This window comes from Berghia stephanieae, chromosome 3 (assembly GCF_034508935.2).
Source record: "Berghia stephanieae isolate SIO BIC M18660-M18661 chromosome 3, UCSD_Bste_1.3, whole genome shotgun sequence".
Taxonomy (NCBI): domain Eukaryota; kingdom Metazoa; phylum Mollusca; class Gastropoda; order Nudibranchia; family Aeolidiidae; genus Berghia; species Berghia stephanieae.
Genome location: NC_088362.1, coordinates 7,629,337 through 7,652,767, shown reverse-complemented (window position 1 = coordinate 7,652,767; position 23,431 = coordinate 7,629,337). Strand labels below are relative to the sequence as shown.

The 23,431-nt window shown below is 36.6% G+C and overlaps 1 protein-coding gene across 2 annotated transcripts; it reads right to left on the bottom strand.

The window, feature by feature from the left end:
* Positions 1-998: 998 nt before the first annotated feature.
* LOC144967085 (uncharacterized) lies at positions 999-22,282 on the bottom strand. Of its 2 annotated transcripts, XM_078903909.1 has the most exons (12): positions 22,151-22,282; positions 16,631-16,784; positions 14,206-14,445; positions 13,156-13,382; positions 10,974-11,122; positions 9,479-9,627; positions 8,681-8,848; positions 7,294-7,467; positions 6,487-6,639; positions 5,233-5,344; positions 2,864-2,985; positions 999-2,143 (listed from the first exon to the last, which is right to left on the bottom strand). In XM_078903909.1, the coding sequence occupies exons 2-12, from the start codon at positions 16,757-16,759 to the stop codon at positions 1,817-1,819; spliced, it is 1,950 nt and encodes a 649-aa protein (XP_078760035.1). In that variant the 5' UTR covers positions 16,760-16,784; positions 22,151-22,282; the 3' UTR covers positions 999-1,816. The 2 variants fall into 2 exon arrangements, with proteins under 2 accessions (XP_078760035.1, XP_078760036.1); XM_078903910.1 differs by lacking the exons at positions 16,631-16,784; positions 22,151-22,282 and adding an exon at positions 20,210-20,587.
* Positions 22,283-23,431: the final 1,149 nt, after the last annotated feature.

Sequence of the window (23,431 nt, the reverse complement as noted above, 5' to 3'; positions counted from 1 at the left end):
GTTTCTTTTTGCTTGAGTAGAATTTTTATTTATTTTTTGTGTTCGGTGGGTGTGATGTTTTGGGGGGAAATCTGAAAATGTCTAGCAAGGAGAGAGTTAAAGATAGATAGATAGATAGATAGAAGGATAGATAGATAGATAGATAGATAGATAGATAGATAGATAGATAGATAGATAGATAGATAGATAGATAGATAGATAGATAGAAGGATAGATAGATAGATAGATAGATAGATAGATAGATAGAAGGATAGATAGATAGATAGATAGATAGATAGATAGATAGATAGATAGATAGACAGACAGACTAGATAGATAGATAGATAGATAGATAGATAGATAGATAGATAGATAGATAGATAGATAGTAAATAGATAGATAAAGAGGGAGAGAGAGAGAGAGAGAGAGAGAGAGAGAGAGAGAGAACAAGAGGAGTTAAAAAGAAAAGAGAGAGGGGGAGGAGGAGGAGGATGAGGAGGAGGAGGAGGACGTAAATATAATAAGGTGTAGCTTCAGAATCACTGTCAGTCTTCATTGTAAATCCCAATTCTCAATATGTGACCAAATGTCTCAAAACAGTATTACGTCAATATATTAGATACTGAATTTTGAAAATTGAATCTAATGTAAAAAATATGAAACTTTGGGTTGAGGTATGTTTCAATGAGGAGAATGAATAAATAATATTTTATACAGTGGGAAAAAAACATAATTACAAATTTTGACACCTTTGACATCCGTTACACCCCTACATAGTCCAACACGCATAACACAACCTTTACCAACTGATTAACGAAAACTCCATCCATACCCCCACACCCCCCAAAAGCCCCAGCCAACCAACCAAACACTGCGTCGCTGCACTGAACTGTGACCGACGCCTGGTTACACCAGTCTTTCCTTGGAATAGATCCAAGAGACAAATTCCCCCTCAAGGACGAATAAAAGGAATTCCATTTGTTTAAAACAAACAAACAAAAAAGAGGAAAATAACTTAATTACAGGCTAAATAAGAGAAAGTTTCTCATTTTATTCACACAAAAAAGTACAATAGCTCCAACTATTGCAAATAATATGGCACTTCATGAATATAAACATTCACTTTAAAAAAAATTCTTATAGATAGTATGCAGATGACGTCACTCAGGCCTTTGTTATTGTTTTTGCCATCCGCGTTTGTGAGTTGTTCTCACTAAACTGTATTAACCAGACTATAAAAGTTCATGGTTACACAGAGTTTGTGTGTTGGTCCGTTATACTTCCGGATGGCAATGTTGTGAACTCCTTGGCCAAGCGCATTCTATCTATAGATAAATTCATTGCGCCTTTAGGTTGCTGATACCGCATCTAATTATATAAAATAAATCAATGAATTATTTTTGAATATTTTTTTATTTCGTTCACATTGGAAGGTACCAATCATGAATATGGTACTTGGTATCAGAAATATTTCATCAAAGTTTGAAAGACCTTGGGTGAAGAAAGCACTGTTGAAAAATTTGAGACTTTTCCATGTAATGTAATGTCGCATAAAGTAACTTTTTTTGTTGTTGGCATCTATAAAATTTTGTGTGTTTGTGTATTCGTGTGTGTGTGTGTGTGTTTGTGTATTTGTGTGTATGTGAGCCTGTGTGTTTGCATTGACAGCTATATTTCATAATTTCATCAAAAAGTGAAGAAATAGCGATATTGACATGAAAATAGAACATTGAAGGTTGCCTACATGTTCCAGAAATTAACGATTGTTGGATAACGAGTGATCTTGTTAAAGAATATTGAAGCAATGGATTAAAAGAAGAACAGATACCAATTTAATTCATACTAAAGAACACGTTTCATTTTCATACGACATGTTTAACTGCACGCAATCATAACGGGAAAGGGCCACCAAGACTGTGGAATAGGTATACGCCTCTGAAGACCAAAATGGAAACCATGATGAACTCTTGTCGTTGTAACCATGAAAGACCAAGGGGGTCTGTACTCCGAAATGTTTCTGGGATATCATGACGTCATACTCAGACTTGGGCACGTATCCACTCATGGCCAGGCGGTCCGCATTTTTAGGAAATTTGGTCCAATCACTCACTTTTGTTCCGTTCAGATGTTCGTACAGATTGAATGGGTACCAAAATGGAAGTGTCTAGTGGATTAAAAAAAAAAATCAACAACACGTAACTGCTAAAATCATTATTATACATACATCGTGCATCTGTTCATTTTTTAATAGCATTATTTCAATCAAAAACCTATGAATAAAAAGTTAAGGATAATAAATAGCGTGATCCAAAACGGTGTGTTTCAGTGGAATGGTTAAAGGCAAATATATTTTAATTAAGCGATATGCCCAACTGTTTTTGTTTTTGTTTTTTGTTTTTGTTTTGTTCTTGTTATTTTGTTGTTGTTTTGTATGGGGGTGGGGTTGGGGGTTGTGTCGGTGTTTTGTTACGTTCTTTTTTTTTTGGTATTTGTTTTGGGTTGTATTTTTTAAAAGCAAAAATAGGGTAAAATGAAATCTTTAAAAGCAAAAACAATAAGAAAAATCTTGAGCATTTATATAGCACAATATCCACTAAACGTGTTCAAAGCGCTTTGCAGAGGATCCTTAGCTCACAGCAACACTTAACCTGTTGGACTTGACAACGCTCCTAATGGCCAGTTAGGTGCTCATTTTACACCTGATAACTGTGAGAGAGTGTGTGCAAAGAGGCTTTTCCAAGGACACATCTATGCATTGTTCAGAGCGATACTCAAACCCTGGACCATCAGATCCGGATACGAGTGTCATACCACAATACCACATAGTTAATTTTGAGGATCGCATAATTCTTATTATTTAACTCATTTCTTCTCGAGCTTTTACCGTCATTCCTTTGACAGAACCGGAGAAGAAGGCATTCCAAGGATCATAGTTACCATCAAGAGTGTGGTCACTCAGCCACTGGATTGACGAGTCAACGAGGGATTTGACATCTTCGGATACGTCTGAGGATAGCAGATGGCCCACATGTTATTCTGACCGTGTTGATAAAAGTGTACGGTTTTGCTACTTTTAAAGCTGAATAAATGCCATGACTAAGGTTTATGTAGTAAAAAGTGTTATCTGACAGAGCAACGAAAGAAATTTAGTTGACAAGGAAAATAGTTGGGATAAGTTGGGTAGGGGGGGGGGGGGGTTCCAATGCAACACAATTTGACAGCATTCTACAATTTTTTTTTCAATAAACCTTCCTCAGTCTGTAGAATTTCTCCTCTGATGGAAGAATATGATATATATATATATATATATATATATATATATATATATATATATATATATATATATATATATATATATATATATATATATATATCATTTAACGTTGCTCTTGCCAGTTTTGTTGATCTTTAAGGCATATGGACTGGGGGTTTGAATCAGTTTTCTGTTGGGTTAAAGAGACAGTAACAGGTCTTTGCTACCCTCAAGACTGGATGCTATAAGATTGTTTGCAAGGTAGTTTCCGAATTATGCAATAGACTCAACTACCCAGTCAATGCTAGGCAGCGGCGTGGCATGCTTACAGTATAAAGTGGTGCCAGACGAAAATGACTTACACATGCTACATGTGTAAATATAAAAGAAAGGAAAAAAAACGTACATACTTGTAAAGTAAATTTGCATGGTGATGTTTCTATTCCTGCAAATCTTTTCAATAGTTTGTTTATATAAATCACGAACGAATATATTGATTGGAGTTTGGACACTGAGGGAAATGGCTAAAGGGACACATGCAGACATTGAATGTCAATCGAACAAAGGGTAATTTCAAAACTTACAAAGCGTAAGAATGTAAACAGCCCATGGCCTATTAAAAGAGTACTGTAGTCATGAAACAGCCCCATTCCACTTCGGAAATCAAACATGACACCATACAAGATCTCTCTCTCTCTCTCTCTCTCTCTCTCTCTCTCTCTCTCTCTCTCTCTATCTATCTATCTATCTATCTATCTATCTACCTATCTGTGTGTGTGTGTGTGTGTGAGATGAACGCGCACACACACACACACACACACAAAGTCAAACACGCATATTCACGCGAAGATCATGCATTTAGCATATAGCATCACTATCAAGAAATGTTTGACTTAACTCGTTCACATTCCTTCATATTAATTTTTGCAGCAATAATAATAATAATAATAATAATAATGATGATGATGATGATGATGATGATGATGATGATGATGATGATGATGATGATAATGATAATGATAATAATAATAATAATAATAATAATAATAATAATAATAATAATAATAATAATAATAAATTAATATATACAATAATCACGACACAGAGAGAGAAACAAATGAACTTGTTAACAATCGTGATTTCGATAATAATAAAGATGGTCGAATTTACCATACTATGAATAGGACGTAAATGACCAACATTAGCTATTTTCCCCAGTCCAACAGAGTTGGAGCAAAAATTTCTCGGCACCTGAGGCGGGATTTTTCTCGTATGTGAAGATGGTAAAAATTCGAGCCAGGTTTTCAATGTGGCAACATTATAGTACATTATAGTAATAGCCTTAAATGGTGCCAGCAAAAATCCGCTCCTTGCAATCGTTTGAGTGGGGAAATCCAGTCACTCGCTCAGCCATGGTACACAGTCGCTGACAGTCATCAACGGACTGTGTGAATTGGGAGCAAAGCGTGGATAGAAGGCGTTATGACAGAAAGGGAGTCTGTTTCGCACTGTTGATAAAAGGCGATATATACCATTTCTCAGTTTTATATATTTAAAAAAATGCCGTTATCCATTTTAAAAACATGGATGTGGTGTCAGGCACCATTTGAACCAATAGAGCCACGCCCCTGAGCTAGGTGGACAGAGAGGACAGAAAGGGCAGAATAATAACAGACTTTTTCCGAATTTGTCCTTTCACTATGGAGCCATGTTATCAACCATATGAGCTAATAGGGAATGAGATTAGTGGAAGAGTAGCGTCCCTTGATTGGACGTCACCTTACAGAGAGAACGCCAACTTAAAGATCGCGGAGAAACTATTTAACTAACCGCGCGGTTTCACAGGAAGCGAGGACGAGAGACGCATGCGCGAACCATAATGACGTTCTCTCTCTAATAACTTCTTCGCCGGTGACGTCTAATCAAGGGACGCTACTCTTCCACACAAAATATCGATACTTTTACGATTTTCTACAGGATTTACTATCCCCTTGACTCACCAGATTTCCAAATGCAGGAAGATTTATTGCCATGATTGGAGCGAATACTCCAGGTGTACAGCAAGGCGTTTACCGCCATGGAAGTGGTGAAGATTCTGTCCTCTGCCCGATTCTATCAAACATGAATAGAAAAGAACTGGTAATTCTTTAAATATTTTTACACGGATTTTGGGAACGTGGGAATGATAAAACTATCGTCGTCATCATCATCATCATCATCATCATCACCACCACCATCTTCTTCTTCTTCATCATCATCATCATCATCATCATCATCATCATCATCATCATCATCATCATCATCATCATCATCATCATCATAATCATCATCATCATCATCATCATCATCATTATCATCATCATAATTATCATCATCATCATCATCATCATCATCATCATCATCATCATCATCATCATCATCATGACCACCACTACCACCACCACCACCACCACCACCACCACCACCATCATCATCATCATCATCATCATCACCATCATCATCAACAACAACAAGAACAACAACAACAACATCCCATAAATCTCCATTTAGAGGGATGGTATCCGGAATCAAATTCACAATAAATTCATATCCCCACTCACGTGTACTAAAAGCAAACGAATGCAATTAATTTTTATTTTGCATGCAGTTATTAAACAAGACAGCATCTGTCTAACGAAAAGGTTAACAGTAGCTACGTATTGGCCTTCGTGTTAAGAAGTAAGATCTTCACAATTTTTAGTTCAGGCTGATGTTTAGTGTTCCTGATGGCATGAAACCCCTTGTAACGCCTTGAGCATATTGGATTTTGCGTCACACAAAATGTCAAATTTTTTTTTCTTTCAATTTACATTATGAGATCTTGATACATTATTGAGCTTTTATATAGCGCAATTTCCATTAAATGTGCTCAAAGCGCTTTACAAGGGGTCCCTGACCAACAGCAACACGTAACATGTAGAACGAAACATGACGCCTGTTAGGCGATATTACAGTTTTTTCGGACAGTGACAACGCTGTTAACCGTCAGGTACTTATTTTACACTCGAGTACGGTGAGAGAATGTGAGTAAAGAGTTTTTTCCAAGAACTCAACTATGCGCCGAGCGAGGCTCGAACTCAGGACCTTCCGATCCGAAAGCGAGTGTCATACCACAAGACCACATAGCCGCACATTAGAAGTGAGGCGTTCAAAAGATTGATTCTAACGAGAGAAGCAAACAATCAATAAACACACACACAAACACTCGTGCGTACCAAAGGCCTGTTGTCAAGAGTCTCGTCCCCATTCCCGAGAAAATCGTCGAAGTAGGTGGCTCCTCTGTCGTCTTTCTTGGCGTTGGCCAAAATATGCCGAGTCATTTTCCCCTTCAATGCCGAGGTCAAAATAGAGTGCACTTTTTTCAGAACCTGTCAATTTGACAAAGCAGAATAATGTATTTAATCGACAGACTTATATTACAGTTCCTTTGAACGTTGGAACTGCTCTAAGTAGTCCTAAACTTTTCTTTTTTTTTTCTTTAAGAGAATGACAGTGGGTTCAAACCGAATTGTTTTACCTCCGTTTACAATCATAATTGGATTCAATAGTCTGATGTCACGCCGCCCTGCAACGGCGCCCATCGTGGTTCTAAACAAAGAAAATCGGTACTTTTTATTCTTCATGCTGGCTAGAACTTTTCATATGTCTTGTGATCAGAATGTGTTAACGTCAAAACATGATCAGATTTATAATGTTTTTTTCCCCTCATAATGACGCATGGTAACTTAGTAATTGGCTCTAAACTATCGGAACAATGGCGGGCGCCCTTGTGCAATATTTCTCCGACGAGCATAAAAGCGTATCGAGAGGGGAAAAAAACCATTATAAATCTGATCATGTTTTGACTTTTACACATTCTGAGCACAAGACATATGAAAAGTTCTAGCCAGCATGAATAATAAAAAGTACCGATTTTCTTTGGTTAGAACCACGATGGCCGCCGTGCTGGGCGATGTGACATCAGACTATTGAATCTAATGACTACAATAATATATGATGCACTTTAAAAGCTGAATACTTACCGCGTGTGGCAGTGGTTTATTGATGATATATGTATCCATTTCCGCCACGGTTCTTGACACAAACCAATCAAATTCCATCTGAGATGGATAGTAGGTCAAGGCCAAATCAGGTCTGTCCGTGATGTTATTGTTGATCATGTAGGCAATCAGGGAGGATGTATTTAGGTAGATTTGCTATGGAACAGAATATTTTCTAGATAATAAAAATCACATCCACATAGGGATCTGTTGTCGTATTATGAATATCATCTAAGATATGTGGTCTAGTGGTATGACACTCGTTTTCGGATCGGAAGGTCCTCGGTTCGAGCCTCGTTCGGCGCATAGTTGAGTCCTTGGAAAAGGCTCTTTACTCACAGTCTCTCACCGTGCTCAGGTGTAAAATGAGTACCTGGCCGTTAACAACGTTGTCTTTGTCCGAAAAATTGTAATATCGCCTAACAGGCGTCATGTCCCGTCCTCCACTTAAATGTTGCTGTTGACCAGTGACCCCTTGTAAAGAGCTTTGAGCACATTTAGTGGATATTGCGCTATATAAAGCTGAATTTTAAAGCTCAATTTTTAGATATGATACATTGTATTACCAACATTGTAAAGGATGAAGTTGCCACTTGCCTAAATGTTTACGAGAAGGAAAAGATCAAGAGAAGCGGAGTAGAGAAGATTTTAAGTTGAGAAGGAATGGATTAGCTGTGAATCAGGCTCATTTATCTCAAGTGATGGTATGCGTATAAATAGAATGCTCATCAATTCTACCCGCCAGATCAATCGTGCCAACACATTATGTATAACAGTAAGCATTTATAGTTTATAAAGAGGATTTTTAATGATAATCACCCAATCAACTAGCGGTCTAAAAACAATAACAAAGAACTGAATGACGCCAACTTAATTCATTCTATCTAATCTGTGCTCGGGTAATGGGGGGGGGGGGGGGGGGAGGTGGGTATCAAGATCTCGCCTATAGATAGATTCTACATGAAAGGAGAGATTTATGGGATTCTAATGAAAGGAAAGAAATGGGAGGAAATGGAAGTGTTGGCGGATAAGGAGGACTAGGTAGTATAGCTGGTGGTGGTAGTTGTGGTGGCGGTGCTGGTAGTGCTGATGCTGCTGGTGGTGATTTTGTTGTTGTTGTTGTTGTTGTAGTTATTATTATTTGTTGTTGTTGTTGTTGTCGTTTATGATGATGATGATGATGATGATGATGATGATGATGATGATGATGATAATGATGATGATGATGATGATGATGATGATGATGATGATGATGATGATGATGATGATGGTCATTATTTATTACAGCATGGAAAGTTTCCAAACTCTTAAATTTCCTACTGTTGACCACAACATTCAATCGCATGTTTTAACGCATTACATTACTCACAGCGATGTCAGCATCATCAAAAATGTTCTGTTGGAAGATTCCAGATAAAACTGATGACGTCAATCCATATATGGTGTTGGCTGCCACGGTGATGTCCACATTGTTGATTTGAAATGGCATGGCAACGCCCTTATAATATTGTGATCGGAGCTCTTTTATATCCTGAATCTGACAGAAAGAAGCAGGAAATAGAATTTTTAATTGTACAGTTTTCACTTTCACTTTCACTCTGGCAGAAAGAAGCAATAATTAGAAATTTGAAGTACAAACTTTTCAATTTCACTTTCACTCTGGCAGAAAGAAGCAATAATTAGAAATTTAAAGTACAAACTTTTCAATTTCACTTTGTATAGTATTTACTAATAATGATGATAATAATAATAATAATAATGATAATAATAATAATAATAATAATAATAATAATAATAATAATGATAATAATAATAATAAGCTTAGTAGTAGTAGTAGTAGTAGTAGTAGTAGTAGTAGTAGTAGTAGTAGTAGTAGTAGTAGTAGTAGTAGTAGTAGTAGTAGTAGTAGTGGTAGTAGTAGTAGTAGTAGTAGTAGTAGTAGTTGTAGTAGTAGTAGTAGTAGTAGTAGTAGTAGTAGTAGTAGTAGTAGTAGTAGTAGTAGTAGTAGTAGTAGTAGTAGTAGTAGTAGTAGTAGTAGTAGTAGTAGTAGTAGTAGTAGTAGTAGCATCATTATTCTATAGCACCTAATCCCGATCAGTGGCAACTCGATGCTGAGAAGAAGGCTTCTGTATTCGTTTTAATAATTGTAGTTTAAATAATAACCTACCCAAGTGGTCACTAGAGCAATACTTTGGCCTGACTTTGACGCCTTATCCAAAAATCCACGTATGTAGAAATAGGTCCTCGGGTCAATAGCATTAGCATCGGGATCTTTGGAAAATGGTCTGTAGGCGTATTTCTTGAGAGCATACAAAGCTATATAAAGGAATAAATATTTTGAAAATTAAAATATCCGAAAAAAAAAATAAAAAAAAATTAAACAAGCAATATTTGACATCGCCACAAAGCGATTAGTCATGTCCCGTCCTACATGCTAAATGTTGCTGTTGACCAGGGACCCCTTGTAAAGCGCTTTGAGCACATTTAGTGGATATTGCGCTATATAAAGATCAATTTTTTACGTGGTTTTGAAATAAACGGACTTTCAACTCCATTTAATATTTTAAAAAGTGAAAAAAAACAGGAAACGGATGAAGGAAGGCGGGCAGGTGGAGAGCGCGATGGCGGGTCCTCTATCAAAGTGATATAGTGGAATTAGACAACAACACATAGTGTCACGTTTAGCAGAGTTATATATGGAGATTAACCAAAACATAATTAGTTTCATCAACTGCCTGTTCTCCTTTTTAAAAATTGACCCCCCCCCCCCCCCCCACCTCCCCATCTAAAGCAGTCTGAACCATAATTTTTATTATTTTTGCATCTCAAAAGACAATAGCATTCTTATATTTTTTATATTAGAAAAAAAATTGAGCTTTTATATAATGCGATATCCCCTAAACGTGCTCAAAGCGCTTTACAAAGGGTCGCTACTTAACAGGAACACGTAACATGTAGGACGGGACATGACGCCTGTTAGGCGATATTACAACTTTTTTTCCCAGACAGAGACAACACTGTTAAGGGCCAGGTACTCATTTTACACCTGAGTACGGTAAGAGAATGTGAGAAAGAGCCTTTTATCCAAGGACTCAACTATACGCCGAACGAGGCTCGAACCCGGGACCTTCCATTCCGAAAGCGAGTGTTATACCACTAGACCACTTAGCGCACATAATTATACGTAGATCAATGTCAATATCTTTTTGGGGGAATACAAACTGTCAAAACATCCCGAGAGAAGTTCCTGGTGTGGTCCACCACGGGCACTTTGTCTTAATTTCTGTTTTAACAACTCGATCAGAAAACTGAAAGTTATAGATAGTATGCGCTTGGCTAAGAAGCTCACAACATTGCCATCTGGAAGTATAACGGACCAACACACAAAACTCGCTGTAACCATGGAGTAATCACTTTTATAATCTTGGTAATACAGTTAATTGAGAATTACTCATAAACGTGGATGGCAAAAAACGATAAGAAAGACCCGAGTGAAGTCAACATCATTCTATCTATATTAATTCGTACTAGATTGGCCAGAGACAAAACTGGAAGGGGGATTTGAAACCATCAACAAATGTGATGATGACTTCCGAACCTGGATTGATTCCTTGAACATAGAAGTGTAGCCGAACCATATTACTACTATCTATATCAATTACCTGACGTGATATTTATGTTGTCCTTGGACCACTTGATCCAAGATGGCGAATAATCGTCTTTTAGATCAGACAAGAGAGCACCAAGACCAAGGTTTACAAAAGTGTCGTCGAAATCGGGCGGGATGTGAAATGCTTGGAGGAACGTGTCCCCGGAAAATAGTAACATTATTGATATGATGTGATATGATACGATACGATACGATACGATACGATACGATACGATATGACATGATATGATATGATATGATACGATACGATACGATACGATACGATATGATATGATATGATACGATACGATATGATATGATATGATATGATATGATATGATATGATATGATATGATATGATATGATATGATATAATATGATTTATGTAGGCTTTTTTATCTGCTCTTGTGCATTCGTGAACGTATTTAATTCATGTCTCTCAAAACTGGGCATGCCACATAGTGGAAGGAGGTGTCTGAATTAAACTTGTAATAGTAAAATATTAGGACTCGAATCGTTGATAAACAGCGCTACCAAATTATGCGTTTGCGTGCTCGCTTTGGAATTGAATGACAGGTCACGAATTCGAATCTCTGTTAGGGCAGTTGAGAGGGGTGTTTCTTTTTTTTTACGAAACCCGCCGAAACCTGACAATGTTATGGGAAATAGGCAGCAGTGGGGAGTGAACCTGGGACTCAGGGAAGTGTACATCATTGGGAGTGAACATGGGACTGGGTTTCGGCAGGTTCCTTTAAAAAAAAGAAACACCGGTTGGTAGTTGTTTTTTCTTTTGTTTTTTTTTTGTTTGTTGTTTTTGTTTTGCTTTTGTTTGTTTGTTTGTTTGTTTTGGCAAGATGAATGTCGTATTAATCTATTGATATTTTTGAAGGGCGGGTTTTCAGTGCCAGAATTTTAACACGAGATGCTTTTTTCCATAGAACCACAGAATAATACGTAATTTCAACCTGTTTTAAAATTCAGCTTATTTAAAAAGCATCCCTTTATGAGTGGATTTTTTATATGACCCATCGTCTCAAATCAATATATTATGTCAGGGTTACCCAGATGCCAAATAAGAGATTTTAAAGTTAAAACGACCGGAAATGTAGAAATATTTGTGTCCGTCAGATTAAGATTCATTCTCCACAATAAAACTAAAAAAACTTAACCAATTCTCATGGTTTTGAGTGTTTTTTTTTTTTAATTTTAATTTTTTTTGTGTGTTTTTTTTTTTTTTTAATTAATTTATTTTGTGTTTATTTTATTTTGTTTTGTTTATTTTTTTTTAAAAGTCTTTTGGTTTATTTTTTTTTAATCTTTTTTTTTTTTTTTTTTTTTTAATCTTTTTTAAAGCATCTAAACAACCCCGCCATAGATACCTATCGTTTAGACGCAATGAAAGACAATAACATGAAATCTTCTGTTCAAAATAATGCAGCAACCAAGTTAAATTGACCCATTAAATATATTATGTTTAACTACAATAATTGGATTTATTCTCCGACATAAAAATCTCTCAGCTCTAGCTTAACTCTCTCCTTACCGCCATTTTCAGGATTTTCCCCAAAACGTCACATCCAGCTAACACAAAAAAAAATATTTTTATCACTCAAACACAATGGCAGTAAAGTTCTTGTCATACATAATTTCTTTTACTCTACAACACACTGTTCATTTTCTTTAAATGTTATGATGTACAAAAGAAATTTGAATAAGAAAAATGTTGGTTGTATCGTAACGAATGTGACGATTTTTCTATAGATTGTTCGAAGATGACGTCACTCAGGCCTTTGTTATTGTTTTTGCCATCCGCGTTTGTGAGTTGTTCTCACTAAACTGTATTAACCAGACTATAAAAGTTCATGGTTATACAGAGTTTGTGTGATGGTCCGTTATACTTCCGGATGGCAATGTTGTGAACTTCTTGGCCAAGAAGTTGTGTGATGGTCCGTTATACTTCCGGATGGCAATGTTGTGAACTTCTTGGCCAAGAAGTTCACAACATTGCCATCCGGAAGTATAACGGACCATCACACAAACTCTGTGTAACCATGAACTTTTATAGTCTGGTTAATACAGTTTAGTGAGAACAACTCACAAACGCGGATGGCAAAAACAATAACAAAGGCCTGAATGACGTCATCTGCATACTATCTATAGGTGGTAAGGAGAGGGTTAACATTCACCTGACTCACTCGTTGCCTTTTATGTCTTCCAATATTTTAGCCAACTTGGCTAAACCCATGTCTTTCAAGATATCCTCAATGAAATTCAGCGGCAAGTCATCCAAAGCTTGGAATGCTGATAGGAGGTTGGTAGGTGAGCTCGCCCAGAAAGCGACTGTTTTATTGAATCGTTGTTGCCAGAACGCAAATGTTGAGCTTGGATGGTTCACATTTCTGTTTCGATGTGCTTGGATGACCTAGAAAGTAATTCAAATAATATAAGCATGACCCATTGGCTGAAAATCGGAAAGATTATGGGTAAACCAGGTGGCGGAAGTTATTTAAAATTAGAATGAAAAATTCCCATAATTCATTGTAAATGTTGCTGCTCGAAGCTCGAAGAAATAGATAATAATGTGAAATTGAATGTAAGCGTCAATTTAATTACAAAAACATATCAAATGAACGTTTCGGGTTTCCCCTTTATCAACAAAACAGGATGAATGAAACACCACAGATGAATGAGATAATGTGGTAGTGGCGTAGTTAAGTAGTCATTCCATTTTTATATTGTCTTCAGGGTCTATTTCAAGGGAAGACTGGAATAACCCTGGCGTCAGCCGTAACGCACATCGAAAACGGAGCGAGGGCGACGTGACTTGCTCAATGCCGCACAGCGCAGCTGGTATTCGAACTCGGTACCTTTCGGGTATGAACCGAAGACCACACCGCTGAGCCACGCTGTGACTAGAATAATGAGATATTTTAGCATTTGTCTCATAAAAAACTATGTATGTCTATTGCTTTCAATAATTCAACAAATTTACCCAAGTTTCATATTTCATCACAATCCAATTTCAAGCGTGATGATGATGATGATGATGATGATGATGATGATGATGATGATGATGATGATGATGATGATGATGATGATGAAGGTGGTGGTGGTGATAGTGGTGGTGGTGGTGGTCCTCGTCGTCGTAGCGGTGGTTGTTGGTGATCAAGATGTTGAAACAAAATGTTATCGGAATGAACTTATTATCATGCTCTATGTAAAAGTCTTCATGAGCATCGACTTACATCCAGGGCTAGTCCAATCTGTTCCTTAGAAGGACGTGTTTTAGGATTGTATCTATACGCCTCTAGCAGACTGGTGGTGACCCATGCAGTGGCAAACATGTTGTTGTCGAATACGTCCATCAAACGTCTGGACTCTGCCAGCACTGGCCTGCCGTGGAAGTTCAGCTTGATGCTGCTCTTGTAGACACCCTTGTGTTCCAGCCATTGTTTTAACGGTACATAATGTTTGTCCTCTTTGACCTGCAGACAAGATAACGGCTAACATGTTGATGTACTACCTACTGAATAATAATAATAATAATAATAATAATAATAATAATAATAATAATAATAATAAAATAATAATAATAATAATAATAATAATAATAATAATAATAATAACAACAACAAAAATAATAATAATTTCCATAGCGCCCCTTTCCACCAAAACTGCTCGGAAGCGCTTATACATAATATGCACGTGCGTTCATATTTATTATTCAACAAAATCAATAAAATCACTCAAAAAAAAAAACTGAAAGGAAATACTCTGTCTTCAAAGAGACTTTAAAGGAGGACAGAGAATTACGGTGTCTTGTGTCTGCTGAAAGAACATTCCAAACAGATGGAGCATGTTAGCAGAAAATACGAAAGCACGTCGTGAAAAATTCGGCTTAGGAATCAAACGGTGCAAGTACATGGAAGTAGATGAGCGGAGAGAGCGATTAGATTGTAGATAGAAAGAAGAGATGACAAGTAGTTGGGAGCAGTGCCATGGATACACTTGAAACAGTATCAGGCAATTTTGTTAGAGCAATCGTTTGACAAGCAAATGGATTTTTTTCCGACCCCCCTCCCCTCTCACCCCCCCCCCCCCCCAAACCCTGTTACCCAAGCAGTGATTGGGTAGCCAGGTCTGTTAGATCTGACGGAAAGTACTTTGCGATAGACTAGCTTCCTATCCAAAGAGCAGTAGGTGATAGTTCGTTTCACGCTATAGATAGAATGCGCTTGGCCAAGGAGTTCACAACATTGCCATCCGGAAGTATAACGGACCAACACACAAACTCTGTGTAACCATGAACGTTTATAGTCAGGTTAATACAGTTTAGTGAGAACAACTCACAAACGCGGATGGCAAAAACAATAACAAAGGCCTGAGTGACGTCATCTTCGAACTATCTATAGAAACCGGGATAAATCCAGCTCTGAAGGACTACACGATAGTGTCAGATATTATGGCGACGCTATCACTATCATATAACTCGAAAACATAGGAAATTCTGTTGTGTAATGGTTACACATCAGCTTCAGCTTGAGCTTTTATATAGAGCAATATCCACTAAACGTGCTCAAAGCGCTTTACAAGGGGTCCCTGACCAACAGCAACACGTAGAACGAGGCATGACGTCTGTTAGGCGATATTACAATTTTGTTTGGACAGAGACAACGCTGTTAATGGCCAGGTACTCATTTTACACCTGAATACGGTGCGAGAATGTGAGTAAAGAGCCTTTTCCAAGGACTCAACTATGCGCCGAGCGCGAGGCTCGAACCCAGGACCTTCCGATCCGAAAGCGAGTGTCATACCACTAGACCACATAGCAGCAAGATCAGCTCCTGATCGATCCGATCCACAGTGGAGAAAGACTGATTTTTGGGGGGGAACGATTGCTATGACAATACTTTGTGTGGCACTGGACAATTCACACCATTCAAAGTTTGTTTACAATAATACTGTGTCCAGCACGTTATAAATAGTGCTGCTTTACTTTGCCACCTTCCCGAATCGACCTTATCTGGTGGTAAAATTGTTTGACAATACAATGTGAAAATCTGTGTGAATACAAAATACTTAATCTTAATCGTAACCAGTCATCACAAAACGGTATTATGACGGGAAGAACTGGATGGTTGTGATTGAATTTTAAGCTTAACCTGTGAAATTTTAGTTAAAATAAATGACTTCATTGAAAAAGTGATTTGTTTTTTTTAAACCCTCAAAAAGCTTTAGTATCCTAATTCTAGTCTTATTGACCATTAACTAAATTATCTTCATTAATACCCATTCAGACACGGTACCCAATTGAAATGATGGGTCACAATTTAGCGGCCAATTGCATTCAATAGTCTGATGTCACGTCGCCCAGAAACGGCGGCCATCGTGGTTCTAAACAAAGAAAATCTGTACTTTTTATTCTTCATGCTGGCAAGAACTTTTCATATGTCTTGTGATCTGAATGTGTAAAAGTCAAAACATGATCAGATTTATAATGTTTTTTTTTTCTTCTGGATACGCTTTTATGGTCGTCGGAGAAATATTTCATGAGGGCGTCCGCCATTGTTCCGATAGTTTAGAGCCAGTTACAAAGTTACCATGCGTCATTACGACGGAAGTGACGTTACGGCTGTTGAAGCGTAGTTGTTGCACATCACGAGATCTTACTTGCTGCGTTGATGCCAGATCAAGTAATTTGTGTTTCAAGGCTTGATGGTCTTCCGCCTGATAAGCTTCGCTCTTTTCCAAAGCAATAAGAAGGAAGATCATTACTGCACTGTGTGCCCATAAAGCCATTTTCCACCTCTCTTTTTTTTTGCAACTGAAATAATAAAGTTATAATAATATAATTAACCATGTGCAACAGTAAAGATTATTCACATTTATTTTATGACAGGGACACGTTCATTGAAGAACAGAAAAAGGACATCAAAATTGCAAACAAAAGGACGAAATCGAAAGTTGAATACATTATTTAAAAAGATATTCTGTTCAGATTACATAGGAAAATATACAAAATGGCTAAACAGTTGGTCACGCCGAGTTTTACAGAGACAAAATCCTTGGAATAGCGCATGATTCAATAACTTCTGGACATCTTGGGAGATCTTCCACATTGAAGAGAATATCCGAGAATTTCACATGGCCGGAATTACTGAAGACGTCTGAGAATGTGTGAAATCGTGTGACACATGCCAAAGAAGAGTCGCAAAAGGCAGAATACCGAGATTACCATTTGAGACAACCCCAGTTATTGAAAAAGTTTTTCAAAAAGTTGCAATCGACATTATAGGCCCTTTAACAAAATCAGATAGAAAACATACACACATACTAACACTAGTCGATTACGCAACCATGTGGCCAGAAGCGATAGCACTGAAATCAACTACAACGGATCACATAGCTGAAGAATTGATGACACTTTTTACTAGAATAGGCATACCAAATGAGATGCTGTCGGACAATGGACCCCAATTTACATCACATATGATGCATGAAACCATGAAACTCATGGGGATCCAACATTCATTCACAACTCCCTACCACCCCCTAGCAAATGGTCTTTGTGAGAGATTCAATGGCACTCTAAAGAACATGTTAAGAAAAGTGTCAGCAGAAAAACCAGATGATTGGGACCGATATTGACCAGCAATCCTATTTGCATATAGGGAAATACCCCAAGAATCAACAGGCTACTCCCCATTTGAGTTGATGTATGGACGATTACCTCGCGGCCCGATCAACGTAGTAGCTGACATTGTAAAGGGAATGAGGACGACAGTAAAGAAATGATTGTTTCTTACGAATATGTGAGAAACCTGAAAGACAGAATAGAAGACACGTGTAAACTAGCACATGACTCCGTCAGTAAGAATGCAAATCAAGAAAATTTGAGATTGGTGATAAAGTATTAATACTCTTACCCGATGACTCGAGTAAACTTTTGGCCACATGGAAAGGACCATTCAAGGTAATAGCAGTACGATCTGGTGTTAATTACGAGATTCAAATTAACAACACAATAAAGACAGTCGATGCAAATATGCTAAAAAAAATATTTCGATAGAGACACAGTATCACAACAAATATTTAGCCATGTTGAAGCTACAATTGTAGGATTAATCATCGAAACACACGGCAATGATGTTGAACTACAACACACCCCACAACACGGTAACTCAAAAATAGTACAATTGATGATGTCACAATCAATCCTCAACTAAACGAATGTAAGAAACGAGAAATCAGGTCATTATTAGAAAATTACCAGTCAGTCTTTATAGGCCGTGAGAATATTCACACCGACCTACTTTCTCGATTAGTGTAAACACATGAGAAGGGTATAATTTAAGACCACTACCTCTTATGCATACTGTTAGTTACCTCGCAAGTTATGCCAAATCATAACGCACAATTTCGATAATTTTATTTGAAAACATGATGTCCCGAATTAATGTAACATTGAGTATTGTTTGGATATATATACCATATCCATTCGTGATTTTGGAAATCTTCTCTTTATCTATAGTTGTTTTGAATTTTCACCCATTAATGATTAATAATAAAAATATCAATATTTCATTTACATTTTCATTCATTTCATTCATTAGATTACCTTCATATCATCGACTTAAATCATGCTTCATTGCCATCAATATTGTTCATCACAATGACTTTAATCACAATCTTTCATTGTTAATGTCACCCATTCATCATACCTACATTATCGTAAACATTTCCATGTCTAGTTAATAAACAATTTAATTGTAGCACAAATCATAACAATGGATTAACGCTATAGTATCATGATCTTAAATTTACTTCCGTTTGTAAAATCTATCTTTCCCATAATGGTTAAAGAGTATATTTTTTAACGTGGGTGGGGGGTGTCACGGTAAAGATTATTCACTTTTATTTTATTAAAGTTTTATTTTAATAAGAACTGAATTCATCTCACTCCAGTTATATTTCTGTAGGCGTAGAAAAACTTTACATTCTAATATTAGATAATCTTTCCTTTAATAGCCTTCTCTCGAATTAATCTCAAATTAGTGAATACTTTTCGTTCTACATTCTGTCACGTAGCCACTTGTTATAAAAGCTGATAGGTCTAATATTCTACACTCACTTCTCTCTATAATTTATGCCCGGACGGCCAGCCATTCCATTCCTGACATTATATATATTTAAAGATTTTTATCTTTTGGGACTTTGTATGAATTTTGATTTCCACCATAAAGACGCCGGAGCTTTTGCCTTTACCAGTTCACTCACCGAAGGACCAAGGATCAAACCTGAGCCGGCCGTAGGAGGAAAAATACAACCCTTCTCAACTTGAAGTGGAATCCCACAGGCCTACCCGTCTGATATTATATTGTCATAAGTTACGTAATATCTCAATATTTCTATTTGTAACTGCCATAATCATTATTCATCTCATTTAATTAAATTTCATCTTTCTTTTTATTTCATTTTAAACAAATCGTTAATTGTTCTTCATTTTAAAGTAACAGGTAAATTCTGGGGCCTTATTCTTCACATCTTTATTTTATGCATCGTCGAGTAGCTCTTTACTCATTTGAGACCACGACACCCTCTCATTACCAAGTATAGGAAAATCGTCACATTCGTTACGATACAACCAACATTTTTTAAATTCAAATTTCTCTTGTACATCACAAAATTTAAAGAAAAAGAACAGTGTGTTGTAGAGCATGTTTTGCTAAATAAATGATTTATCACAAGATCTTACTGCTATTGTGTTTGAATGAGAAAAAAATCTATTTTTGTGTTAGTTGGGTGTAAAGTTTTGGGGAAAATCCTGAAAATGGCTGGTAAGGAGAGAGTTAAGAGGTTACCAATAGCTCAGTTGGTAGAGCACTCGTTTCACAAGCAAAAGGACCGGGATCGATCTCGGATGCAGTCGAGATGTATTTTTTCTTTCTGACCACCTTGAGAAGATCTGGCGGAGAGTGTGTAATTCCCCCACCTTACCCTACATTCCACTCATGAATGATGTTCACTGAGGGGGGGGGGGATTTGAATGTGATGAAGTGAAATGTAATTGAATCTAAACTTCTTTATCCATATATTTTTTTTGTACACTATTTTTTTGTACACACACTTCAAAGGAACCGCAATTTTCAAATACAAGAGGTGCATAATCAAAATGATATGATTATTAATTTGTCCTCACCATTCTGAGTTCCTGGTTGTGAGCAATCTATTAATAATATTGTTATTTACCTCATGCCATGAAAAAGAATTCCGCGCTTCGCCTCACTGGAGAAATACTTGAAAATTTTCCTCATTGTGACAAATGTGCTTGTTTAATCCATATTGTTATCATTGTTTTTTATTAATGTAGAAATCTTAGCAGGCAGCTGCGCCTCTGGATTTCAACTATTAAAATGTAACAATTGTTTATGTCGAGTGTGTACAGTTATGTGTTGCAAAGAATGAAAAATAATAAGGAATGCACCCAAGATTAAGATGACCCGCCGTGAAATCACTGACTTCACGGTTCCGTGACTCAGACAAAAAGATCGATGAGACACGATTTAACTGGTGCATGGCGTAAAAAATTATCAATAATATAGAATTCGACATGCCTTGATTCCATTTACAACAACGCTGTGGCAAGCAAGGCAAGAAGCATCTTACAGCAACGTCACCACCCTCTCCGTCTAAAGTTCGAACTGCTGAAATCAGGGGCGCGGTACCGGGAAGCTAAATGTCGTACCATCAGGCATAAGAACACATTCATCCCAACAGCCATCAAAGAAATCAACAAAATGTCGAGTAGAAATCAATTGACTGACTGAACAATGGTGACTGGAATTAGAAGGGATGGAAAGAGAGAGGGAGGGAGAGAGAGAGAGAGAGAGAGAGAGAGAGAGAGAGAGAGAGAGAGAGAGAGAGAGAGAGGGAGAGAGATTATTATTATTATTATTATTATTATTATTTTAATTATTATTTTTTTTATTATTATTATTATTATTATTATTATTATTATTATTATTATTATTATATTATTATTATTATTATTATTATTATTTTAATTATTATTTTTTATTATTGTTGTTGTTGTTGTTGCTATTATTATTATTATTATTATTATTATTATTATTATTATTATTATTATTATTATTATTATTATTATTATTATTATGATACAAAAAATGAAATTAAGCCCACAACTGCGTTCGGTTATTAGATCTGCGGGTATGTGCAGGTCGGGTAGAATCTAAAGGTTTCAAATCTAACAAGAGAACACAGAACGAGCGTTTTCGGTACATTGATCATATCTTAAGACGGTCGAAATAAACATTTCTGAACATAATCATAAACAAAAAGAAAAATCAAGAGAGACAGAAACAAAGAGAGAGAGAGAGAGAGAGAGAGAGAGAGAGAGAGAGAGAGATAGAGATAGAGAGAAAGAGAGAGAGATAGATAGATAGATAGAGATAGATAGATAGATAGATAGATAGAGAGAGAGAGAGAGAGAGAGAGAGAGAGAGAGAGAGAGAGAGAGAGAGAGAGAGAGAGAGAGAGAGAGACTAATAAATACAGAAGTGCCTCTGGGTTTATTTCTTATTTTCGGAAGAATTACTTGCTCCCGAAGAATTATAATATGACTCGTTATTATCATGACGTATTTTAAAAGAATTATTGTTTTCTAATACTAGACTTTTACCAACTAAATCACTCGTTCATTTTTCAACTTCCTTAAAAATGAAGATACATAAATGATTTTGACATCATCTTAACTCACTCAACCCTAGAGATTTTTGCTACTTTTCAAAATTGGAAAAAATGTAATAAAAATGAGCATGTAATGTACATAGACAGTTTTATTCAACTACCATAAACATGTAAAAACTAAAAACATTAGCTTTGATACTACGCCTATAATTTGTCTTTAAAAAATGTAATAATAAATAGGCATGGGGTAAAAGTAACCCGGGTAAACTACGGATATAGTCGGTGTTAGGGTTGAGTGAGTTAATCGGAACAACAAGCTCTATACAACTTAGAATGATCATATAAAGTGATCTAATTTTGGGTTTGGAATACCTACTATTTCCCTTTTTTTCTTTCCTTTTATTCTTTCATGTCAATAGCAATACGTTTCTATAATATAGAACACACATTTTAAAATTGAAACACATTAGTATATTATCTTACCTGCTAGTAAGTCTTTTTATTGCAGCATTAGATTAGATTGCTTTCAAGGTAACGAAGAAAGAAGAAAAATGTCAGTATGATGTCAATGTACAAGATATCTGGATAATTTGTCTGTGTCAATCTGTGAATGTGACCTACCGCCTCTTAATAGTATTATATGTAGGGTTAACATAGATATTAAAAATTGAAATCGTAGTAAAATATATGTTACTCATCGTCTCAAAACAGTGTTATGTCGGGGTGAACTAGTTATTGGAAATTGAATATATGTCTATGGATATGAAACTCTGGGTAATTTCCCTTCGCTATGGCGAAGAAGCCTCTTATGGTTATCACACTACTATGTTATGACGATCGACCCAATCAGCAAAGTCCGGTCCGCACTCGTGCACCGTCGCGAACCCGCGAAGATTGCATCTCAAAAGTCTCAAAGTTCGTATTCATTATCAGAGGTGTGTAGTGTGCTTAGCGATTAGAGGCTGCTTTTCTGCGCACTTTCAATTATCTTAAAAGGGCCTCCAACAAGCAAGAGAAAACCTGGTAAATTTATTTTGTCACAATCCAGAGTGGACTGCCATCTTCACTCGTTTCAGCCCTCAACTATAAGACTGTGGAATAACTTGGATAGCTTCCGGTAAACCAATTGCCAATTAGTCTTCAACGAAGAAGCTTCAGCTTGACGAGGAAGAAGACGAGTTATTACTTTAGTTCTAAAGTTAGTTTTCAGGGCCCGGCTCATATCGACATAATAACGCTATGAGACGAGATATCACATATTATGTGACATGGAGTTAGTATTGTTATGTCTTATTGGAGAGAATTATATTATTTATTACAGTGACAAAAGAAATTTATCAAATAAAACAAAATGTCACATTTTTGGTTATTTTAACTTTAAAACTCTCTTTTGGTATTTGGTTGACCGCAACTTAATACCGTTTTTGAGGCGATAAGACGCATATATTCATAATCGAGATAGAGGGATTTTATCAGTCCTCTTAAAAATTCCACATTAGATAAAGTAACAATTGGATTGGGTGGTTAAAAGGATAAGCAATAGTAAAGGTATCTATTAGTATGAGCTAAATCATTGTTATCTTTATTATATCACAATCGTCGTTAGAAATGAGATCATCGACAGAGCCTGACATTTCACCACAACTAACGCCCGCCCCCCCCCCCTTCCTCCCGCAAAAAAAGACAACAAAACAGACAGCCAACCAACCAAAGAAACAAAACAACAACGGCAACAAACAAAAAAAACAAAACAACAAACAAACA